Source organism: Ruditapes philippinarum, unplaced genomic scaffold, assembly GCF_026571515.1.
Source record: "Ruditapes philippinarum isolate M1 unplaced genomic scaffold, ASM2657151v2 ctg527_1_1_1_1, whole genome shotgun sequence".
Taxonomy (NCBI): Eukaryota; Metazoa; Mollusca; class Bivalvia; order Venerida; family Veneridae; genus Ruditapes; species Ruditapes philippinarum.
In genome coordinates, this window is record NW_026865278.1 from 355275 (window position 1) to 378714 (window position 23440).

The 23440-nt window shown below is 31.5% G+C and overlaps 1 protein-coding gene across 7 annotated transcripts in view; it reads right to left on the reverse strand.

Annotated features, from left to right (window-relative positions):
* The window catches only part of LOC132728494 (uncharacterized), a 34990-nt gene extending 23041 nt beyond the window's left edge, over positions 1–11949 (reverse strand). For 3 of the 7 annotated variants that reach the window (XM_060714133.1, XM_060714129.1, XM_060714134.1), the window contains exons 1-2: positions 11799–11948; positions 308–334 (exon numbers count right to left, since the gene is read on the reverse strand). In XM_060714133.1, coding sequence (XP_060570116.1) covers positions 308–334; positions 11799–11874 — 103 coding nt within the window. In that variant the 5' untranslated portion in view covers positions 11875–11948. Of the gene's footprint in view, positions 1–307; positions 335–11798 lie in introns of all 7 variants that reach the window. The other 4 variants (XM_060714131.1, XM_060714132.1, XM_060714130.1 and 1 more) reach the window with 2 other exon arrangements.
* Positions 11950–23440: the final 11491 nt, after the last annotated feature.

Below are 23440 nucleotides of genomic sequence, written 5' to 3' on the forward strand. Positions count from 1 at the left end.
ATCTACGTAAATTCAATGTCTTTGTTGCATGATCTTAAACGGCAAGCAGAAAAGAAATGTTTAGATCTTATGAATATTCTAATTTACTATTGCATTTTACTCGTCATTTTTTAATATTTCTTACGTATTCATGAACTAGTATATTAATTCATATTAAAACAACACGAAGAGACATCATAAAATATATAATTAAACGAATGTTTTGTCACTGTCAAAAAGTTTTAAAATCAGTCTACTTCCGTCTAAAGTTGAGCTAATAACTGTTTAAATAAGTAGAAGTTCGTATTTAGAAATCATTTTTACATACCGTGCTCTGTCCGACAAGCAGCACTCTCTGGAATAATACATAGAGTCTGTTATTAAAGCGTATAATAAGCAAACATTGCTCTTGTTTTTAATAAAGAAAATACTTAGCATGAAATAAGTTTAAATGACGCACAACGCGGTCTTAATCAGCGTAGCAATACCACGTGGCCTTGACGTCATTTTTTGGCACAAATATTGCTCGATTTCGAGATAGAAATCACCGTAACTTTTCTGTTTCTGTACCAATTTCTTTAGGATATGCACCAGTCTACGAGGGGAGGGAATATAAGCTTGTTACAGAAAATTGAATCTTCTTTAGTTTATGAGCCGTTTTATCAAAAGGTTTTGTATAACTTTGGAAGTTGATTGTATAAGAGCAGACTTCCATTGGAAGCTGTTTCGTTTTCTTGCATTTTCTGATCGTCGCCATGATTAAAAAGTCAGGTTTACATCAACCGGGAAAACGGAAGTCAAAATCCTACCTAAATATGTTTATATTTTTCTAATTAACGGCGTATATCTTACATTTTTCTTAAAAATTGTCAATTCTGGCACAAGTTGCAATTCGAAAAATTGGACTACAGTTTTAAGCAGATTTCAGAATTGGTTGAACATGCATGCGAAGCAAAATGTCTTCCGTTCACTTTCTATAATTATGTTAACGATGAAAAACATTTTTGATTACTTTAGGATGTACATGCACATGTATATTCAAAAACGCATGCACGAATGATTTTTGCTCTCTGCGCTACTGTATAAGTGATTTTGAAAATTGCATTTGTAAAGAAATTTATATGCTCTTTAATCATTGATCTTTCATGGTAATGATTGTGATAAATCTATTAGTGTCGTGAAGCAATACTAAATTTATGATGGACTAAAAGATAAAGAGAAAAGCAGAATCCCTAAATAACGCCCAATACGGCAAAATTGAAAATGTTGCAAGCTCTGTATGACTGAGCCTGTTCATGAACGATACTGGAAAAAACTCAAGATCCAGGTCTTGATACCCTTTGCAGTAAAATGAGTTTTATTCTAATTCAGACTGGATAAAATCAAGGTGACATATCTGTTAGATCGCTGCAGGGAAAACTTTAAATATAGAATAAATCGGAGAACCAATGAACATGCGCCTTTAGGAACACGTCCATTTATATGCTGTGAAAAGTGTTACGCCTCAATGTGACAAGTGATTCCTTTGTAAAGAGATGCTTATACGTATTACCATACATATACTAAGTAAAGAACGGGTAGCCATGCCTTAGTATGATAAATTCAGCTTTTTTATCACAGTGGCACTCGTTGATGAAAATTTATTTTTTACATCCTTTATTCAATGCCAAGGTAACCGTCTTTCGTGGACAGGATAGAATTTCGTTCCTTCACAACAATAAAGACTATTTATTTTATCATTACATTTATTTCCGTTAAAAAAATGCATATCTTACAAATTTAGCTTTATCAGTCACCCCAGCTTTATCAGACAGCTCACCAATACACATTGTAATGAGGGAAAGAGAACGGAATATTTTTTATCTGTTTTAATAAGCAAAGTGTTCTTAGTGATGCAACTGAACACGCCTATCAACTCTCAAAACTCAAAGTTTCCGATACATAACACACACGATTCTGCCTCAGATTATTCAGACAAGGAAGAATGTACTGACGAAACTGAACTTGTATCTGCGAGAGCACGAGATTTCAACGCTGGAGTAGCGAAAAGTCAGCCTTATCTTGATGTAACAGATAGTTGAAGAAGTGAGGAGGAAAGTTGTGAAACGTCTGATGATACACAGATAATAAGACAGTTTATTATAAAAGGTTGTGGTTGTGGTTTTCCTCAATCTGAAGCCCCATGCTGACCAGATGACATCCAACCATTGCACGAGTGTATCTGGCGGTTGCAACAACCAAATAATATTCACCATTTAGTCTTGTTTAGACCCCCCTGTATGCACTTTAGAGATTACGTCATTCAAAGACACCTTGCGTACATGTTTACCACATATACGTGCAGCTAGTCAAAAGGATTATGTATGTGCCACTTGTGAGAAGCTGCGCAGACAGATACCAGGTACAGTGACCGAGGATCTGACACTAGCAACAACGACAGCACTGTAAGACCAGGTACTTCTTGCGCAAAAGGTAATAATAAAAATGAACAATAATGTTAACATACACATATAATTAAAACATACATTAGACATACATAAATAGACAAATTATTAATTATATACATATTTTTAATAAAATAAATCAAGACTCAATACACAAAGAATAAATTAGAATTAACTTGTACCACGTGTTACCTATTCAGGTGACATCTAGTAAAAATGAAAAAAAGTTATTTAACATTTTATTTTCAGCATTGTGCTATTTTATATTTTATATTATGAAGGCGCGTAACATGGAAAATGAAAAATGTAAAATATCACATTAATGAAGAATAAATATGAAAAAGGTTACGTATAGGTCTTATAATTAGGACTAGGTGATATGATTTTTTACCGTTATTATAAAGATCTTTCCTTTTAAAAGGTTGAGTATCATTATGGCCATTGAAAAATAATTGATTATGAAATAAATCAAGGATAAAATATAATAAATTGCATGAAATAAAAAAGGCTTGAACCACTCTTTTTATCAATGGAAAGTCTTCCGAAGGATATCTATTGAATTTATTGTGATTTATGTGGGTTATTGATTATTCAAATTGACTATTATCTATATTATAAAAATTGAAACTTATTATGGAAAAATCTCAAGTTGTTTTGACTTTGACATTTTCACCCACATTTATACTTTGATGGGCATAATGTCAATTTAATTTATGTTTTACAATGGATCTCTTTTTGTAATTACATAAGATCTATATAATGAGTGTATACGGTGTAGTGTGGCCACACGTGACTCTGAAGAAAAGTTTGTCCCTTCATTCAGAACTTCAGTTTGTCTCATTTTTGTATCGCCAGATGGGCCCATTATACTTTTTAATCTTGCTTAAATTCCAGATACTCGGAGTAAGACTTGATGACATTATACAACAACTCAACTTACTGAATGACGAAGACCAAACCATAGGACCAGATGGTAAAGGTGCATAGGACCTGACGCTGTGCTGTCGATGGTACCCTGGACATTGCAGAATCACGTTAATCAGACCCCTGCCTTGTCTATACACTCGGTATTATTATAGCAAACAATTTACAATGATATAAGGGACAATCACTTTATGTAAGTACCTAAACTTCCATATTTTACACAATCGGAAATGCATAAGTACTAGGGGTAAACTACTTAAATACAAGTACCAGTACTTTTATTTTGGAAGAAATTAAGTACCAGTACTTTTACATTTCACAATATTTTGCATACAGGCTGTCTAATATAAATTTCCACATCATAGTTTTCTTGAAATAAAAGTATAAAAATAAATATATTATATATATGTGATAGGAATTTACATGAAAACCAAAGTTGTGGGTTATTTATGCAGTACCAGTACCATTTTTGAAACAAAATTCAGTACCAGTACAAGTAGCAGTAGTGTTTTTATTCGAGTAATTCAGTTACAGTACCAGCAAAATAAATGTGCAGTACAATCATAAAAATGCGGTACAATCATAAAAAGATAAAAATTCAGTACCAGTATCATTAATGCATGTCTACGGTGGCACAAAGGTGACATGTGTGTGATTTTATGTGTGTGATTTTATTTATCATGTGCGCACGAGATACTATGTCCTGGCCACGAATTACAAAGTCGTGGGCACGAGATAGTTAAGTCTTGGGAACGACATACTATGTTACGAAGTCGTGTGAACGAGATAATTAAGTCATGGGAACGAAATACTATGTCGTGGCCAAGAGTTACTAAGTCGTGGGAACGAGATAGTTAAGTTCTGGGAAAGGGATACTATTAATCATCACTATCACAATACTTATGCTCATGATTACCACCATCATCAAAATCAACATTATAATGCAATCGACATAGTTCTGCTTATCATAACCATCATCAATTTAATCATCATCATCATGTCTATCAAATACTTCTGCTTAAGATTACCATCATCAACTTAATCATCATCATCATCACAATCATTATATTTCTGCTCATCACTACCATCATAAATATTATCATCATCATCATCATCACCATCAAAATAGATCTACTTATCATCATCATCATCAATAAAATCACATATAGCTGTCTTGATGAAAAAGTGACTTAAATTATGGACACATTTTTTAAATAAAATGTTCACAGACAGATTCATTGGTATTATCAGATGCTGCAAAGAGCTGAATACTCAAATGATCACATGCTACAACAAGAATAAAAATATATGTATAATCCATAATCTATGTTGAAATATATTCCATAAAATCGTATCTCGTTCGAAACTGGATTATGGTAAAATATATAAAAAATCATTATGAAAACAGGAAATGTTCATTTTGTATACACAATAATATTAGTGATGTTTTCAACTTAGATTCCGTTGTCAACGGCCTTACAGGCTGAAAAAGTATAATTCGGTAATGTAACATAATTAGCTCAATTATGAAATAAGACCTTAAAACTTCTTCAACGAATTTTGTTTTTCATCGCCTAAATTACTTTCCGCTAACAAATCAACTAGTCTACTTACTATTTAGATAATGTACGTTAATGCCCAAGAGAGGGTGGAAGAAGAAGAAGGAGATCATCACTCGTATGAAATCGCTTTTTACCTTGACAACTCGCTATTATACATGTAAACTGTACAGTTAACTTTAAATCGAATAAAACGTGATGTTGTCTTTAGTTAATTCGTTCGCTTTGTAAAGGCCTCAACTTGCAATACAACATGAATTAAAACTAAGATGTTCAAGCAAATTTAATGTGTGTAATGTGTGGTGGCTACTATTTCTTGGATTCATACAACTTAATATTAGATTAACCGGATAAGGCACACACTGTCTCTTAATACTGTTGTATAGACTTCCCACGATGACATATTTCCCAATTATACCCTGATAATTTGTTTAATGAATGTAATTACAGAACAATTAGGGCTAAAAGGTAAACATAGTAGTAAGTTGGGATAAAAATGATGTTGAAAAACTCTTCAGGAGACCCAAAGTTGTGGTAGGTTAGAATCCCAAATTATTAAGAAAATGATTGTCACGGAATTGAACTGTTTTCTAATCAGGGGAGGTAGTTTGTAAGCGGTCGGGAAGCTCAGTCAGTAGAGCCGCAGTACAGTATTCCGAGGGTCCCAGGTTCGAGTCTTGGTCGGGTTGCACATTTATCTCGCCCTGTGACAATTATAGATTTTTTTTAAAAAATGGAGGTGTTTCAATCATTACTCATCGAGAAAACTGTTTTTAGTGAAATTTTTAAGGGTTTCAATTGGGAGGGAAGGGTTTTAAGGGAAATTTTTTATGTTTTCCCTTTTACCAATTTATTTTTTAAGGGTTTCAGAATGCAAGTTTTGTAATGCATTTTTTACATTTGGGACAAAAACCCCCCCTTTTAACAACCCCCAATAAAACCGAGCCGGGCCAAAAATTTTTTTTTTTGGGCCGTTTGGGGCTTTCTTGGGAAATCCTTTTTTTTTATTTTTTTGCTTTGAAAATTAAAACTTTCCTATTTTTTTTAATTAGTGTTTACAACTGAATATTTTAAATTTTTTAAAATATTTAATTTTTGGTGTTTTTCCCCTTTCCCCAAAAAACCTGAAAAATTTTACCCCCGTGGGGCACCCTTTTTAGTGCATTAATGTAAAATTTTTTCAAGATATTTGTTTACGGATAAAAAATTTACCCTAAAAAACCTTTTTTAAGCTAAAAATAAAAGGTTTACACTTTTAGAAAGGTGGATCACTTTTTGTCGTGCAATATCATCTGCAAGAACCCAGGAGGGTGCATTTAAACACAAAATGGGGAGGCAAGGGGTTTAATAAGACTTAGTAGCTTCTGCAGATGTTTAAGCACGAAAAAAAAGATGCATTAGCGCTATTCTGGCATAAAAAATAACCGTCTGATTTGGTAACTCGGCCTTTCGTTATTTGATTTATGTATAAAAAAACTGAAACATTATTATCATTTTTACATTGTTTTATTATAATTTTAATTATACTCAATTGAATATATATAGCTGTAAGCGACATTCAACATAGATAAAAATATAAATAATCGTCGATTGTTATCCTTGATAAAACACAACAAATACGCATATGACAATTCTCATTTTTGTGAATTATAATCTTTAGCACTTAGTTAAAAAATTCAAATATCTTTAACTTCTGGGTTATAAAATTGGGGGGGGGGGGGGTAAAATATTTATCAACAGAGTTATATTTCTCGCACGTCAGACTTTTATCAACAGAATTATATTTCTTGCACATCAGACTGGTGTTTCCGTTAGTTATACTCTTACCGGAAATTAAGCAAAGAATGAAGTAATTACGCCGTATTCGTAGGAAAATAGTTACGGATGAAATGACATAAATTTCCATGGACAATTGTTTAATTACGGTAAAGAATTGAAAATATGACGAAATATGGTAGAATATGCAAGAAAAAAATCTGACGATTATCAAGGCATTACCCATTACCGTCTCTTCATAACGCCTCTGCCAGAACAGAACAGTCAGAAACCGTCAGTTATAAATTAATAAAACTACTGAACACAATTAATTCAGGTTTCCAACTTTGTTAAATTTACATTACGTCCATCCTAGAGTAAATAGTACGTTTTCAGGTAAAATCCAAATAAGCTTTATATTTTGTCATACTCGTTTAAATGTTGCCTAAATAGACAGTAACCCCACGACCCTTTATATTCATAAATATCATTGGTATTTATTTGCTTTATTAAAGCAGAAAATATTGAACGTGTGCGTGCAAAGAAAATTTTGTAAATGGTAAAATATTAAAATAACTAGGTAGATTTCCTCTGTATATTGAATGATGTTAGGATAGCAAAATATTGGTTAAAGTTACACGGCGATAAGAGTCAAAACTGCATTTTAACAACTATTCTAAGTTGTCAAAGAAATGATCTATCAAATAACTCAAATGTTGTCAACTGGTCATAAAAATTTGGTGACATGTTACGAAATGCTGGATTTGCCTAAGTATGGTTATTTCCAAAATCGGTTAGTATAAAAAAAATGTATACCAGTATTCAGATCACGTCTCAGGGATGTATATGTAACCCAATGGCGAGCAGACATGGCGTTATGCTCTTCTTTGCAATGGTATTCCAATGTTAAAATTAATATGAAATGTCTATTTATCTTAATTTATAAGACAATGCAAAACACAAATCAGTTCTTGCAAAAATCAGTTCCCATCAACTACGTATTGAAGCTAGAAGACACAGGGGTATTGAAAGAAGTCAGAGAAAATGCACATTATGTACGTCCGGAGATATAGAGGATGCATTTCATTTTATATTCATATGTGCAATTTATAGTGATTTTAGAAGTATGTACATTTCAAGATACTTTAATGTTAATCCTAGTGTTTATAAATTCATACAATTGTTAAAAGCAGATGGGAAAATTTTGGGTTTAAAAGAAATTAGGCCAAAAATTTTGTATTAAGCAATTTTTTTTTAAAGCGGACAATTTTTATAGTTAGAATCAATATGATTTATTAAAAAGTAGTAAATTTTTTGGATTCTCAAAACAACTTTTTTAAAATATGTCATAAATTTTTTGAAAATTAAAATGATTGAATTTTTTAAAAGACATGATTTCTTTTTGTAAAGATTTTAATTAAAATTTTACATTTATATGAAATTTTTGGAGAGGGTTTGACCCAAGTAGAAAATTTAAAGGGATATGTTCCCTTTTTGTTTTTTGTTTTCGGAAAAAGTTTTAATTTATAAAACAAAAATGTCCCGTATTTTTTTTTGGGATCACATACCCTGTGCAAGTTGCCCGTAATAGATTTTTAAATTTAAAAATATGTTTGTTAAAATTTATGGAAAGGGCCCTTTTTAACACCCACACCCCAGTTAAGTGTTTAAAAATATTTAAAAATTATAACTTTTTCCTATCGTATTAATAAAAAAAAAATCGCAAGAAATTTCATTCCCTAAAAATTTAAATATTAAAAAATGTAAATTTTTGGATGGTAAATAAAAACTATTCTTCTAGGGTTTTAGTTTAAATTCCCCCGTTTTTCCCAAAGGGATTTGGGTTTTTAAAAAATTCTTAAACTTTATGTATTAAATTTAAACCCTTTAAAACCCCAGCGGACACTCCATGGGGAAAAGCGTATTATGCGTACAACCACCATTATAAATTCCCCGGATATGACTTATAATTTTGATCTAGTTAAAAATTATTTCTTTATTGTTAAGTAATATTTTTTCCACATGAACAAGGATAATGACAGGAATACGTGTTTGATAATAAAAGTATAAATAAGAAAGACAGAAAACCATTTGACACAATTCGTTTTAGAAAACAATATGTTTAATTCAAGTATATTAGGTTAAATGTTAACACACGTGCGATTAAAATGGCTCCACTATTGCGAAATTATTTACTCGAGATTTTATACATTTTGTTCCGAGATCTTGTTTAACATTAAAACATTTTAAAAGTTTGAATAGACCTTTGAATGAAGACATAAAAAATATTATAATATACATAATGCAAGTATGATTGAATGATTTGATATATAATCGAACGCATAATTACAAAGGTACAACCGTTATTACTTATTTGATATAATCAAACACGTGCACTATTCTTCCAATACAAATTATACATTCCGGTAATATAAGAAGCTCTATCTGATTGCATTTTTATTGATAACCATTATTAAATGGTTTAACTTACCGTCAAACGCTTCAGTTTGTAAAGATATATTTATTCTAATTTAAGGAGAAGAAATGACACATCAATGATTGCCTATTACATAACTGACAAAAAAATAAATTATCAATATTTAAATCACAACTGTCTTGAACACTTAGTGAAAATACAGTTAATAATATAAGTCGGAATAATAATTTTTTATGCTCCCCGAAGGGTGAGCATATAGTCGCCGCTTTGTCCGTCGGTCCGTCTGTCTGTCCGCTCTCACGGAACAGTAATAAATGGATAGAGGAACAATAGGTATCTGTTCTTTATTTTTGATGTCATCCATTCCGTAATGTTTTTATGTGGCTAAATAGAGAGAACAATAGAGTAGCCACATTATTGTTGTCCCGTTAGAACGTCCGTCCGTGCGTCCGCTATTATTATCCAGGACATAACTCTGAAACAACAAGAGGTATCAACATAAAACAATGTATGTAGATAGATCACATTCACTACTTAAGAATCGTAACTCTGTCTTGCCTTATTCTGGAGTTATTGCCCTTTGTTCATTTTTACACGTTGAACTTTGTCCGGGATATAACTCTAAAACTATAAAGATATCAACATGAAACTGTGCAGATAGAGAGATCTCATTAGGTAAAAGTGCAGTGCAAAAGAATGGCAACTCTTTCTTGCCTAATTTTGGAGTTATTGCCATTTGTTCATTTTTATAATTTCAACGTTATCCGGTACATAACTCTTAAACTATAGGTGATACCAAAATGGAACTTTGTAGATAAATAGATCTCATTGAGAAGATGTGCAGTGCACAAGAACCATAAGTCTGCCTTGCTTAATTTGTGGAGTAATTGCCTTTTATTCATTTTTAAAATTTGAACTTTGTCCGGGACATAACTCTGAAACTATAAGATATATCAACACGAAACTTTGTAGGTAGATTTATCTCATTGGTTAGAGATGCGGTGCAAAAGAACCGTAACTCTGTCTTGCCTTTTTGGAGTTATTGCCCCTTGTTCATTTTTTCATTTTGAATTTTGTCCGGGACATAGCTCCAAAACCATAAGTGGTATCAACAAGAAACTTTGTAGATAACTAGATCTTATTAAATAGAAGCGCAGGGCAAAAGAACAGTAAAACTGCATTGCTTAATTTTTGAGTTATTTCTCGATCTTTGTTCATTTTACACTTTGAACATTGTCCAGGATACAGTTCTGAAAGTACAATAGATATGAACAAGACACTTTGTAGGTTGATAGATCTCATTGGGTTAATGTGTAGTGCAAAAGAACCATCACTCCTCGTTGTCTTATTTTGGAGTTATTGCACTTTGTTCATTTTACATTAACTATGTTCAGGACATAACTATGACACTACAAGAGGTATCCTTTTCTGTGTCCAAACCCTATTCGGGGAGCATCATCCTGTTCAACCGGTTCTTGTTTAAAATTATTTATCAAAACATAATTATAATAATTATGCTTAACGAAGGTGGTCAGATTAAAATCGCTGCAATACATGCTTTTTAAAACACTCCCATTTGTTAGAAAATTAAAGAAGCATTTACACAAAAGTTACACAATAGGATGCGGAATTCATTTTGAAATGAAATGATGTACGTATAATTGAACTATTTTGAAGTAAATATAAGACCATGTGTGTGATTCTTACGTCACTGCCCTTAACCGGGTGATTATAACGCCGCCGCGTAATAATCACACGCGTGCTAATATTACCACGCAGGCGATTATTACGCGACACTGACTTTCTCGCACCGTGCGTCAAACATATATTCATTGTGCATATGAGTCAACATAAAGAAAACACATATCAATGTGCAATACAGATAAAATGAGTATTGAAGACTCGTTTGTTTGTTTGGTATGGATGTTACGGAAATTTTAAATAGGCCTTTAAATGATTATAACCCGATGGTAGGTCCATTTTAACGGCTTTCCTAAAAACAAATTTCTCCGCACGTGACCAGCTACTAAGCCCTTATCATTTCTGAATCAATGATACGTTTCAATTAATTGGGATAAATAATTGAAATAAAATATTTACACATTTCATTTTGACATGTTTTAAAAATTTGCATTCACATGTACTTGTGAGAGCATGGCGAAGTTTCTAAACGTAAAGAGAGAATAGTACATATTTCTTCAATAAGGTTTACAAAAATTTAATATATCAAAGTTTGCACTTTGACATTTTCGATGACAAGTATAATTGACGTCTATATCAGAGCAAAGTGCATTCGTTATTTTTTTCGCTGTGATTTAAGCCTTGGTATAATTGTACCAAAAATGCAAGGAAGTTACAGCTGAAATTTGTCTGCGCTGGCCATGATGGAAAACCCCTTCAGTTTCCTTCAGCAGACTAAGTTTTGAATTTAATTTCTTTACTTATTACACCTAATTTGTAGAAATATCAACACGAGCTTTACATAATCAATCACTATCAATACTTTAGCATAGATAATTGAGTCCGGAACTGATATGATTTAAGTTTAAACTAACTTAAAAGTTTCTATTTTTCCATTTTGAAGCCGTAGTTTTCTCGAAGTTTCAATAGCACAAGACCGACATAGGGAATATAATGTTTTCCTCTTTCAAAGTATATGCTATTTATTATATAAATTGTAAACAGAAATATATAACTTACCTCCAGCCCATTGTCCAAATGTTATTTGAAAATAAAGTATTAAAGGAAATAAACACAACAAGATGTATCGTGCCATCTTAAATCTTCCACTCTTGACGGACGAATGAAGAGTTATGTGTAGCTACCCATTTATTAACGGTTTGCTGGATATGTATACTGTAGAAAAAAGAGGCGTTACAAGAAAGACAGTGTAAGACAGAATAATATTGTACATTTTCACAGCTTTTTTTCAAATATCTTTATCACCCGTGCCATCTTACTTTATCCTCCGAGCTCCTGCTGGCCTTTGCAAAATTCCTTTGTATGCGATTCCTTTGTAAACATGGCACAAACATTTTTTGATTTTCTCTTGACAAGAGGAAAATATCCCATAAGATGCTTTTACTATGGCATCTATATCTGACCTGATTACTTGGTATACCTAGAATAGTATTTAACTTAAAAAAGACAATTAAAGTGTATGATTCTATTAAAGATAAGTCAAGAAAAGGGAAACTGGATATAGTAACAATATAAAGCAGCAGGAGAGCATTGTTAGCACTAAGTAGAGACATTATAGGAAACATTGCATCCAAAATGAATGAATATAGACAGAAAGATGTTTCTAAAGGGACATTACAATTCAATTTGAATGGCATGGTTAACTAAGACGTGCTTGAAGAAGAATTTGAAGGATGTTTACAGGAAAAACTGTGAAAGCTTGGATGCTGAAGGGCAATTGAATAAAGTGATAAAAGCAGATACAAATCATCAGATTGTGAGACAACCTTTAATTTGGAGCAGGTGAGTTGAGCCCCTAGAACCACAAGAAAAATTTCTGTTATTAGCTGCAATTAATAGTATTTAATGTACACTACTGTATTTGAGAACTATAGAATGACCATGTTTTACCACTTTTACAGTTTTCAGTGTAGATTAGTTAGTTCAAAATTCGACCAAAGATTTGTAAAGCTACCACTAACATTCTGTCATGATTTAATCCTGTATAGTACTTTGTATATAAATTTTAATCTGACCGTTTTTCTTACCCCAATCCGAACTTTTCCGAATATATAAATTGTTAAAACCACTACAAAATTTTAAAGAAAAAGAGACTTCGGTATAATACAAAAGAACCATAATTTTCAGGATTTCTAATAAACAATTTTATGAACACCTTTAATGTACATTGTAAGAACAAATAAACTACATATTATATATAATATTATATCTAAGGACGGTACGCGCAGCACCCATTTGCATAAACGTTGGTAACTTTAACCACTTGGTTAAATCCGTGGTTAAGTTAACTTTTGAGTTAAACTTTGGTTAACCGATTATATAAATATTTAGTTAAATTTAACCAGCGTAAATTTCTGGTTAATGTAACCCATGTGTCGGAGGTGGGTTAAATTTTAACCAACCTTTAACCAGAAATGAAACGTCTGCCGTTTGTACGCTTCGTATCAACTTTCGTTCAGTTTTGCATCGAAATAAACAACAATCGGTATTATATGATGGCAACGATATTTCTCAAAGTTCTATAAACTTTTCCAGAGCCGATGTCGCGTAATTATCTAGTTTTCTAACATATTGGAGTGTTTTGAAAAGCATGTATTGCAGCGATTTTTTTTATTAATTTGTAAAAACCTTCGTTATAATGAAGAATTATTATTCTGTTCTGATTTTAAAAAATCCTTAAATTAGAATGAACTTATCTTTACAAATCGAAACGTTTGAAGGTTAGTTAAACATTAAATAATGGTTATCAATATAAATGTAATCAGATAGGGGTACTTATATTACAGGTTTGTATAATTTATATTAGAAAAATAGTGCACGTGTTTGATTATATCAAGCCGAAGTAATAACGGTAGTACCTTGATAATAATGGATTCAATTATGTATATTTTCATATTATTTTCTACGAAATCATTTTTTGCGTCTTGATGTATCTTCATGAAAAGGTTTATTCAAACTTTTAAAATATTTTGATCAAAATCTCGTAAAAAATGTATAAAGCGCCCGAGTAATAATGACGCGACAGTAGAGTAGTGATTATCAAAGGGTTGATTTATATTCAACCAAACATACTTCAAGTTGAATGAAACATATTATTGTTGTCCGAAATGAATTGAGTCAAATGGTTTTCTTTCCTTTCTATATATCCTTTATTATCCTTCACAAGAGCATCTTAAAAAACATGTTTTGCAAAGAATTTAAAAAAGGTAAAACATGCGTTCATTCATTATTGCGTTTATTTTTTTCTGAGATAAACGTATTCCTGTCATTAACCTTGTTCATGTAGCAAAATATTGTTTAATTATAAAGAAATAATTTTTAACTAGATTAAAACTATCAGTGTCATGTCCGGTGAAATTTGTAATGTTGGTTGTATGAATATTACAAGGTGTTCGCTTGGCGTGAATGTTAATTAAGCATGAAACACAAAGCATACAGTTTGAAACGTTTATACAGTTGGATACTTAGATTAAACTAGAAGTAATTGAAATTAGAAGTATATAACATTTATTTACCATGACAACATACACATTTTGTATGCTTATTTTAGGGAATGAAAGTCTTGCGATTTTGTTTTACTTAATACGAATAGGAAAAAGTCATATCTTTAATATTTTCACACTTTACTGTGTGTGGGTGTTATAAGGCCTTCCGTATAATATGAAAAGAACTGATTATTCATTTGATCTATTATTAAAACTTGCACATGTATATGATAAGAAAAAAGTAAAGACATACTAAAAGGAAAATGGGCTATCACGATATTCAACATTCTGTTTCTCATAGGCAAGGTTTCTTTAAAGCCACTGATACAGTAGTTGTATTCTAAAAAACCATTACCCGACTGTTTTTTAGCGATTAAACAGTAATTGATAATGATAGATATGTAGGAGTAAATATTTTTAAAAATCTGCTAAAAATATAAAGACTTCTCCACTCTTTTTATAAATTGAACATTACCGATAGATACCAAAGGATATTATTGGATATTAAGAGTCAATGGGGTTACTGACTATTCAAGCAACGTTTTGCAATGAATAGGAAAACAAATATGACAAAATGTAAGCTTAATTTGAATTTTACCTGAAAACTTACTATTTACTCTAGGATGGACGTAATGAAAATTTAACAATTGTGTTGTGTTCAACAGTTTTAAAAATTTATAACCTAACAGATTTTTGGCTGTTCTGTTCTGGTTAAGACTGTGCACGGCGGCGTAATTAAGACACGGTTATGGGTAGCGCCTTGATAATCATACGTAAGACTTTGTATTTAATGAAATATATATAATACCCGAATGATACATTTTTTGTTATGAAAAAGATATCTGCGTTCATGGTATATTTGGTTTGTAGAGTACTACTAGTTTTGCAACACATGGGAAAAATCGTGTTTGGTAGACAACAAGATTTTCTTTTATAATGCTGCACGTAACATCGCTTTTCATTGGATAATCGTGACGTTCATAATGTATTAAGAACGTAGCTATTGACTTCGTGTTTCTGTCTTATTTCGGTAAAGTCTATTTTAGCAATTCGCTGCCAGACAAAAGACTTTTAAAATAAGAAGTGCAGTTTTGGGGCTTGTCCTAACAAACACATATCGTAATACCGTTGGTGATTTACAACTGATGTCATGATATGATAATTACAATTATAAACTTCAAACTCATATAAAAAGACGTTTTATTCTAGTGGAGAACAAGAGCTTTCGGTGGGACAACTTGCAATATTACCAGGCTTGTGATTAAACTATTTCATTGTTAATCGTTTTTAAATCTACATGAAGATATGTTGTTAAAAACGTCTCTGAAATCATTGTTTTACTGTTTTACGAACAATGATTTGTAAAAATGTCTTACTCTTTACCATTATTATTTAACAAAGCTATCTGTTATATGTAGTTTGATTTACTGTAAATCCGGTATTTTTCGCGATGTTTTAGTTTTCGCTATTATTCGCAATTCGGCTGCGTCGCGAATTCATGATTCCGCGTAAATTTTGTATCATAACATACATTATAAAAAATAAATCCGATAACAATTATTTTCGAATTGTTATTAAGTTTAATAATGAATACAATAACTGTTTACAAAATAATTAATATGTGCAATGTTTTATTTACATCCTAATAAAAATATGAAGCTTTATAAGCAGATTTTTCCGATTACTTTTTTCCTCATGAATACATGTATATCAAGCACAAAAAGCTAACATTATTTTGAGACAATATCTACAAATCTTGCCTTTTAATATCTACAAATTTTGCCTTTTACAGACAAATGTGAACACCTATTGTTTAGATAGCAATAGTTTTACGGTAAAACTATAATCAACGGACAATTTACGTAGTGTAGATTAAGTACATGTATCATAAACAAGTATATTACACCTTCATACAAACATTTAACGTTTTATCAAATACGCTTTTTGCAAACAATAACCAAATTTAATGAATGATAAGGAAACCCGTTCATAACAAGTCAATTACATGTTTGTAGGTATTTTTTGTATATAAAATAAATGAATAACTGTCTCTTATTGACACTATTAACATTTACCGTGAATAAGTGCGGCACAGTATGGAAATTAATGTTAAGCTACTGTAAAGCCAATCTTATAAAAAAATGATAATAATGGTTAAGTTTTTTTTATACATAAAACAACTATCGAAACGCCAAATTACCAAATCAGACGTTAATTTTTTTATGCCAAAATAGGATTAATAGATCTTTTTTTCGCCTAGCCCTACACGCTTGGGCTTAAATACACCCTCCTGGGTTCCTGCAGATACTATGGCACGAAAAAGGTGATACTCCCCTTTAATTTATAACATAAAATTTTGAAGGCTAAATGTTGCCATCTTTATCAATATCAAACTATCTTGCAAGAATATAACATTCATAAACTTAATATGACAACTCACGGATGTTTTCCTTACGGTTAAAGCACCGGACATTACCTTTTTGGTTACAAAGCAAGCCAAATACTTCCAAATTAACTAAAGAAAACATAACGTTTGATTCGATTTAAAGTAAACATTACAGTTTACATGTATGATAGTAAGTTGTCTAGGTCAACAGAAAATGCGAGTGATGCATGTGATTTCAGAGATCTATGACCTATATTTAGTAGACTAGTTAATTTGTAAGTCTTGTTAGCGGAAAGTAAATTAAGGCAATGAAAAACATAATTCGTTGAAGAAGTTTTAAGATTTTGAATCTCTAATTTTATAATTGAGCTTATTAGGTTGAATTAACGAATGGTCATGACAACGGAGTATAAATTAAAAAACATCACTAATGTTGTTGTATGTACAAAATGGACATTTCCTGTTTTCATAAGAAATCTTTTGGATTTTATCATAACTTACTTTCGAACGAAAACATATTAAATCCATTTTAGGTTCAAAGGAACCTTTATAACACACAAAAATGTAATTATAACGTTAGAGCATCATGAGCTATTGCAACGTCTGTTTACTCATGGTATCGTTTCAGAATAGTTTTGTTCAGAAAAGCAACATCACGTGTCAAACTACCTCACCTGCTTCAGCTTAGAGATAGATGTTCATAGATTCCACTCATTCGAACTAATTTAATCGTCTCTTACTATCGCGAAGAGATAAACCGTGGTTGCATTTCTTGCAGGATATTGTAATAAGTAATTGATAATTTAATTATTTGAAACGAGAATTGTATTTTGTATGTGGTTAACGTCTCACCAACACTATAAAAGTAATTTGGCGACTTTAACGGTTACCTACACCATGCTTGAATCGCTCGGTTCACAGTCCAACGCCATTTGGACCGAAGTTTCCTATCTTTCTATGTTTACATGTAGATCTAATTGCCAGTAACTCATTATCGGCTCGTGGTCGGTTTGAATTTTCTGATATATATGAATATTTAATAAAACCTTACGGAGAATTATTTATGTCATCCGTAAATTGATTTTGCCTTTAAGTAAGAAAAAAAGTAGATATTTAGAATATGATTTCTGCGAAACATTACATTCTATCAATTTTCGGTATCAGGCGTTAAATCCAATCACGGTCATAAATCTAAAAGGTTTTCAGGGCATCGTCATTTTTGTTCAAATGCAATGTCTTGAAATCGTTCCAATAGCATTACACGTGTCTGGTTTCCAACGATTAAAAAAAGATGTGCTTTATTATGTTGGGCGCGAATGCGGGCACTAATTGGCTGAATACAAGATCATATGACTGTGACATTCTTTCGGTCATCGTCAGATCTACAAATAAACATAAGAAGATCTAAACTTTAGAGCCATACGGTTAGTTCAGTAGGTAGAGCCTTGGGCTATGAATCGGGAGACCCGGGTTGGATTCCAGGACTGTGTAGGTCATCTTCGTTTTGACTGATCATGGAATCCTTCTCCGGTTATTTGCACTTTACCTCTGCTCTGGCACAGAAATTACAGTTCATTGCGTAAATGAAGGCAACAGTACTGGTAAACTACTCGACAGTCTCCCCAGGAATGATGCTGTTGCTTAACTGTGCTCTGGTAAATTCAATGTTGCTTAAAATTGTTAATACCAACAACAACCATAAACTTTAGTCAAATGGTTGCATAAACCAGACACTAATGACCATCATTAATGCTTGTTAAAAGTGTTCTCCATATGTTTGGCCTTGCTGCCACATGTATTTGTCATTTCCTACACTAAGTCACTAAATATAAGTAAATGAAAAGACCTTTCCAAATGCATCTCTCTGTTCCCTTTTTTCCTGGTCAACCAGGACTTCTGAATGTAATTGGTTCATGTATTTCTGTCTGATATGCCCTCGGGATACCTTTTCCTGTCCGTCCTTAAATTAACGTCACATCGCTGATGACAAAGGTTCATTGGTTCAACGTAGGTCAATCACAACACGAGGCAGACGAATTTTAACATTATTTGCCCTCTGATCACCACTATCAATGTTTCCATAATAGTGATTTTAAATTTTAAGCTAGACAACAAGATAGTATCAAAGGATTTTAATTCTATAAAAAATAGTTTACAAAATAATCATCCAGGCTTGGAATTTGGGAGCTACAGCTCTTTCTTTCAGCAGATTAATCTGTAAATGTAAATGTTTTATCAAAATGACTTTTGCGATTTAAAACATGAAGATTTATTTCAACTTAAAGCGAGTGTTTTTTCCAAACCTTTATAACACACAAAAATGTCATTATAACGTAAGAGCATCTTGAGCTACATGTATTGCAACGTCTGTTTACTCATGGTATTGTTCCAGAATAGTTTTGTTCAGAAAATACACATATCCCTTAGTATCATTTTTTCCCAACTCAAATACGGACAGAAGATTCGTTGCCATTGATTGACTCTTTGCAAAGTGAAGACAGAAACTAGGTTTCCACATGGAACAAAAAATCACAGATTTTGATGGAGTTCCAATAGATTACAAATATAACAATTTGTAAACATTAATTAAAAGTTTGATAAATTGTTTTGTTTTTTTATATCTCTTTTTAAATTTTCAAAAAATTGTGAAAGAAATTTTTTTATGTCTCGCCCCTTTTATAATTGGGAAAGACGCATAATTTTATAAAAAACCTTTTTAAATTTTTTTTTGGTCAAAAGTAAAAAATTTATTTAAAGCGAAAAATAAATTAAAATAGAGAAGCAAAAATAGTAGTCATTTTCCATGACGTCACAAACAATGCGCGTGAAATATATTGGTATGGTAGCATAGTCGGATCAAGTGTAAAACTGGAAAAAAAATCACTACATAAAACTGCTTTTATCTTTTAAAATGCAAACGCAAAATTAAGGGATTTTTTACGGTAAGCACTTAAAATTATGTTCTTTTGTGAGATGTTGATAAAATTTCTTTTGCAATTAGTTGTAGGTTAATCTTTACATTTACTAGCCTATTGATGGTTATGATGACGATGCTTATGATAATATTAATAATGCTGATGACTAGCGGAAGTATGTTGATAGTGATGATGTTGATGATGATTAAGTTGATGATGATGATGATTAAGTTGATGCTGGTATTCATGAGCAGAAAGTTATGATAGTGATGATGATGATGATTAAATTGATAATGGTTATGATTAGCAGAAATATGTGGATTGTATTATGATGATTATTATGATGATGGCAGTAATCATGAGCGGAAATATTTTGAAAGTGATGATGGTGATGATAAAAAATCAGACATCAAGCTATGTCAGGCACTGTATTATTGTGACCATATAGAGTAATTATGTTGCAGTTAATATTTAATTTATAGGGACCTTAAAGTGTTTTATTTAGGTACCAGTTCAAGCATGAAATAAATATAAGATACTATCCTCTGTTTATATATTTCATTCACTCCTGTTATTGATATCAATTTAAATTTTTTTAAATGACTTATAATAATTTCAAGAATTAAAAAAAGAAAAAATTTAATTTTAATATCAAGACAGTAACAGCCTTTATTCAAAAAGACAATAAAAAAGCGTCAATTATTTTTATGATTTTGGTCTCAATTATAAATTAAATTAACAACCCTGTAATATCTAAAATTTGGGTTTTTATAAAAAAAAGTTGAGACAATCCCCGAGTAAAGGGTTCCTCTGTCAAGACATTTTTGCTTGACCGTGGCTTAATGATACAAAATATAAACTGAAGAATTTATAGGAATTAAAATCAGAAAAAAAAACAACACAAAAATGAAAGAATAAATCTATTTTTTTTTTATAAATGTATCACTTTAAATTTTAACAAACATCAGCAACAAAATTATGTTAAGAGAAAATGTTCAAATGTGTGGGTTTTTTTTATTCTAGTGTAGATCTACGTAATTATGTTTCTTCATTAGTCAGTCTTAATTCTAATTAATTTGATTAGATACATATCTGAGTATATTTCATTTCAATCAAAGTCACACCTTCCTGGCAAAATATTTTTCTATATGATAATAGATTAAAACACGTGATTTGGCACTAACACTGGTTCTGATTGGATGTTTGGCCCATCTGCAAGATTGTTGACATGTCTCTTTGTGGAGGTGGGATCTTAGTAGTATCATGATCCTTGGATCATAAGATCAAGATGTTACAACTAAACAACAGATCACCTCCCTATGATAAGATTTCCGTTTACTTAATATGCATTTATTATTGATAATGATAACAGAACTTTTCTTAAGATTTTAAATAAAAATTTGTTTTTAATTAGTAGGAATTTGTCATGGTTCAGGACTGTTTACTATTTAGGGGAGTAGATGTGTAAACGACTGGATAGCTTAGTACCGTAGAGCTGCGGTATGGTATTCTGAGGGTCCCGGGTTCGAGTTCTGGTCACTGCCCTATAGAAAATCAAACTGGGATCAAATTCCAGTGGGACATCATTATTTAAGCGGGATGAAATTAAACCAAGTGGGATAGTGGTACCGGGATCCCGCTGACTGGGATCCCAGTGAAAATGGCATATTAATCCCAGTCAATCAGTCCTAACCAATTAAATGTACTCTAGAACATTAATTTTCTTGTCTAAATTTAAACATCAATCCCCCAGAAAGTTGAGCGTAATTAACGCAAGCTAACAATTATTTATTTGGCATTCAATCAGACTAGCAGCGAGCAGATTTTCACAAATACCAAGTCATTCTTAAAAATGCAATATGCCTTTATTTAAAAGAGTATTAACATACAAACTTTTACAAAAGAGATGTGATCATATTCATTTTACTCTTTATTATAGTCTCATCTGTACATATTTATACAAATAAAAATTGTAAAACATTGGAATTGTATATAGCCATTCTCGAAAGAATTACCAGAGACTTGTTATAGCTAATACTAAGAGGGATAACTCCACAAAGATTTACCTCCCTTATTAACGTATTCACATTCTCAACATTTACATCATATAAATCAGTTGCAATAGGATGACTTAATTGCACATAGTCATTATTAAAAAAAGTTATTTGAGACATTTAATTGCAAAATTATAATAGACTTTTTACATTCTAAAAGTTTGATAGCCTCTACTGACATTGTCTTAAAAACTGCCATAAGAAATTACACTGTAAAATACTTAATTTTGTAATAGAAGCACAATCACGCAATATAAAAAATGGTGTTACAAAATCTTTTATCATTCATGGTCAGACCATGGATGAACTGGTCAGTAATGATTATCAAAACATTGGGATAAAACAACTTATTTATGTAATTTAAAATATATCACTATTCATATTTCTAAAATAAAATTTGTATGTATTTAAAATTATATAAACTGTTCACTCCATGCAGGAAGTGAGATACATACATTACAGACACTCTTGTTTATGAATTAAGAAATGTTTTAAAGACTTACACTCATTCTAATACAATATTATTTGCAGAAAAAAAAACGTATTTGAATTGTCTGTGAGAAACAAACATACTTTAAACTGTCAGTATTTGTATATATACTCCATCTCCCACATGAATGAGATAATATAACTTTGCTTTACACTAGTTACATTAATTATACTTATAATAAAAAGGAGATAAGACTTATCCTGAAATGTAGTATGTTAACCTATTTGTATAAATAGCTGTTTCTGGCTTTTAAAATCAAAAAGCACATTTAAGAACTTACTTTTAACATATGTTAATATAAGAGTACAAAATTAATTTATCCTGATCACATGAATTTTTAAATGAGGCATCAATCTCAATAGCTTTTTAACAATATTATTTCTGAGACTCTGATGGACAATGATTGCAATGGGCAATGAAATGAAACACGAACTTCATTTTCCACTGCAAGTTTATAAATCGGACATAGACGCTGTTCTTCTGGGATATTTTCGTATCTCCCGGTTTCTAAACGGAGGAAGGCAACTCCACATCTAAACTTAGCTAATACAGACTTGTATTTACTAGGCAAAGTTGTACATTCAACATACTTTTCAGTTTCATAAACAGATTTAAACTGTGTATAAGTCCAAAGTTTATTTCTACCCCAGAGGGACCCGTAATATTTTGTATACTGGTTCTCCGATCCATGGTGCACTTTATTATCTTATCACAAAAATGTTAATACAATCGTTTGATATATTCAATAAATTGTTTGACAATAGCTGTTCCTTATACAAAAATTGCCATTTTTTGCAACTATTATTAATCTTACTGTCACAAAATCTAAAAATCTTGAAATTAATTCTCTCATTATCCATTGTCTTCACTCTATGCTAATGTTGAGACACAGATCTCCACTGTTTCACATGAAGGGGTTGCTAACCAAACTCACCATAAATGGCATTAATAGGGGTATATTTACCAAATCCCATAAACAATCTTATTGCTCGACTCTGCACTGCATTTATGCATGAATAGGATCTTGTTCCCCAAACAGATGCCCCATATGCAATAACAGACCATACTGTACTATCGTAAAGTTTTGTGAATGCCTTATATGTCATGCCACCATAGGACTTCGACTTCGCTAGAATGAGACCAAGGACTCTACCAGCACTCTGAGCAACAGATTTCACCATGATATTAAAATCAAACATCTCGGTCAGTAACAGACCTAGTTAAGTATTGTTGGCAACACATTTCAGACTGTGGTCCCCACATGTGAAACTGTATTTAGTTCTGGGAACAGAAACAGGTCTAAAATGAATG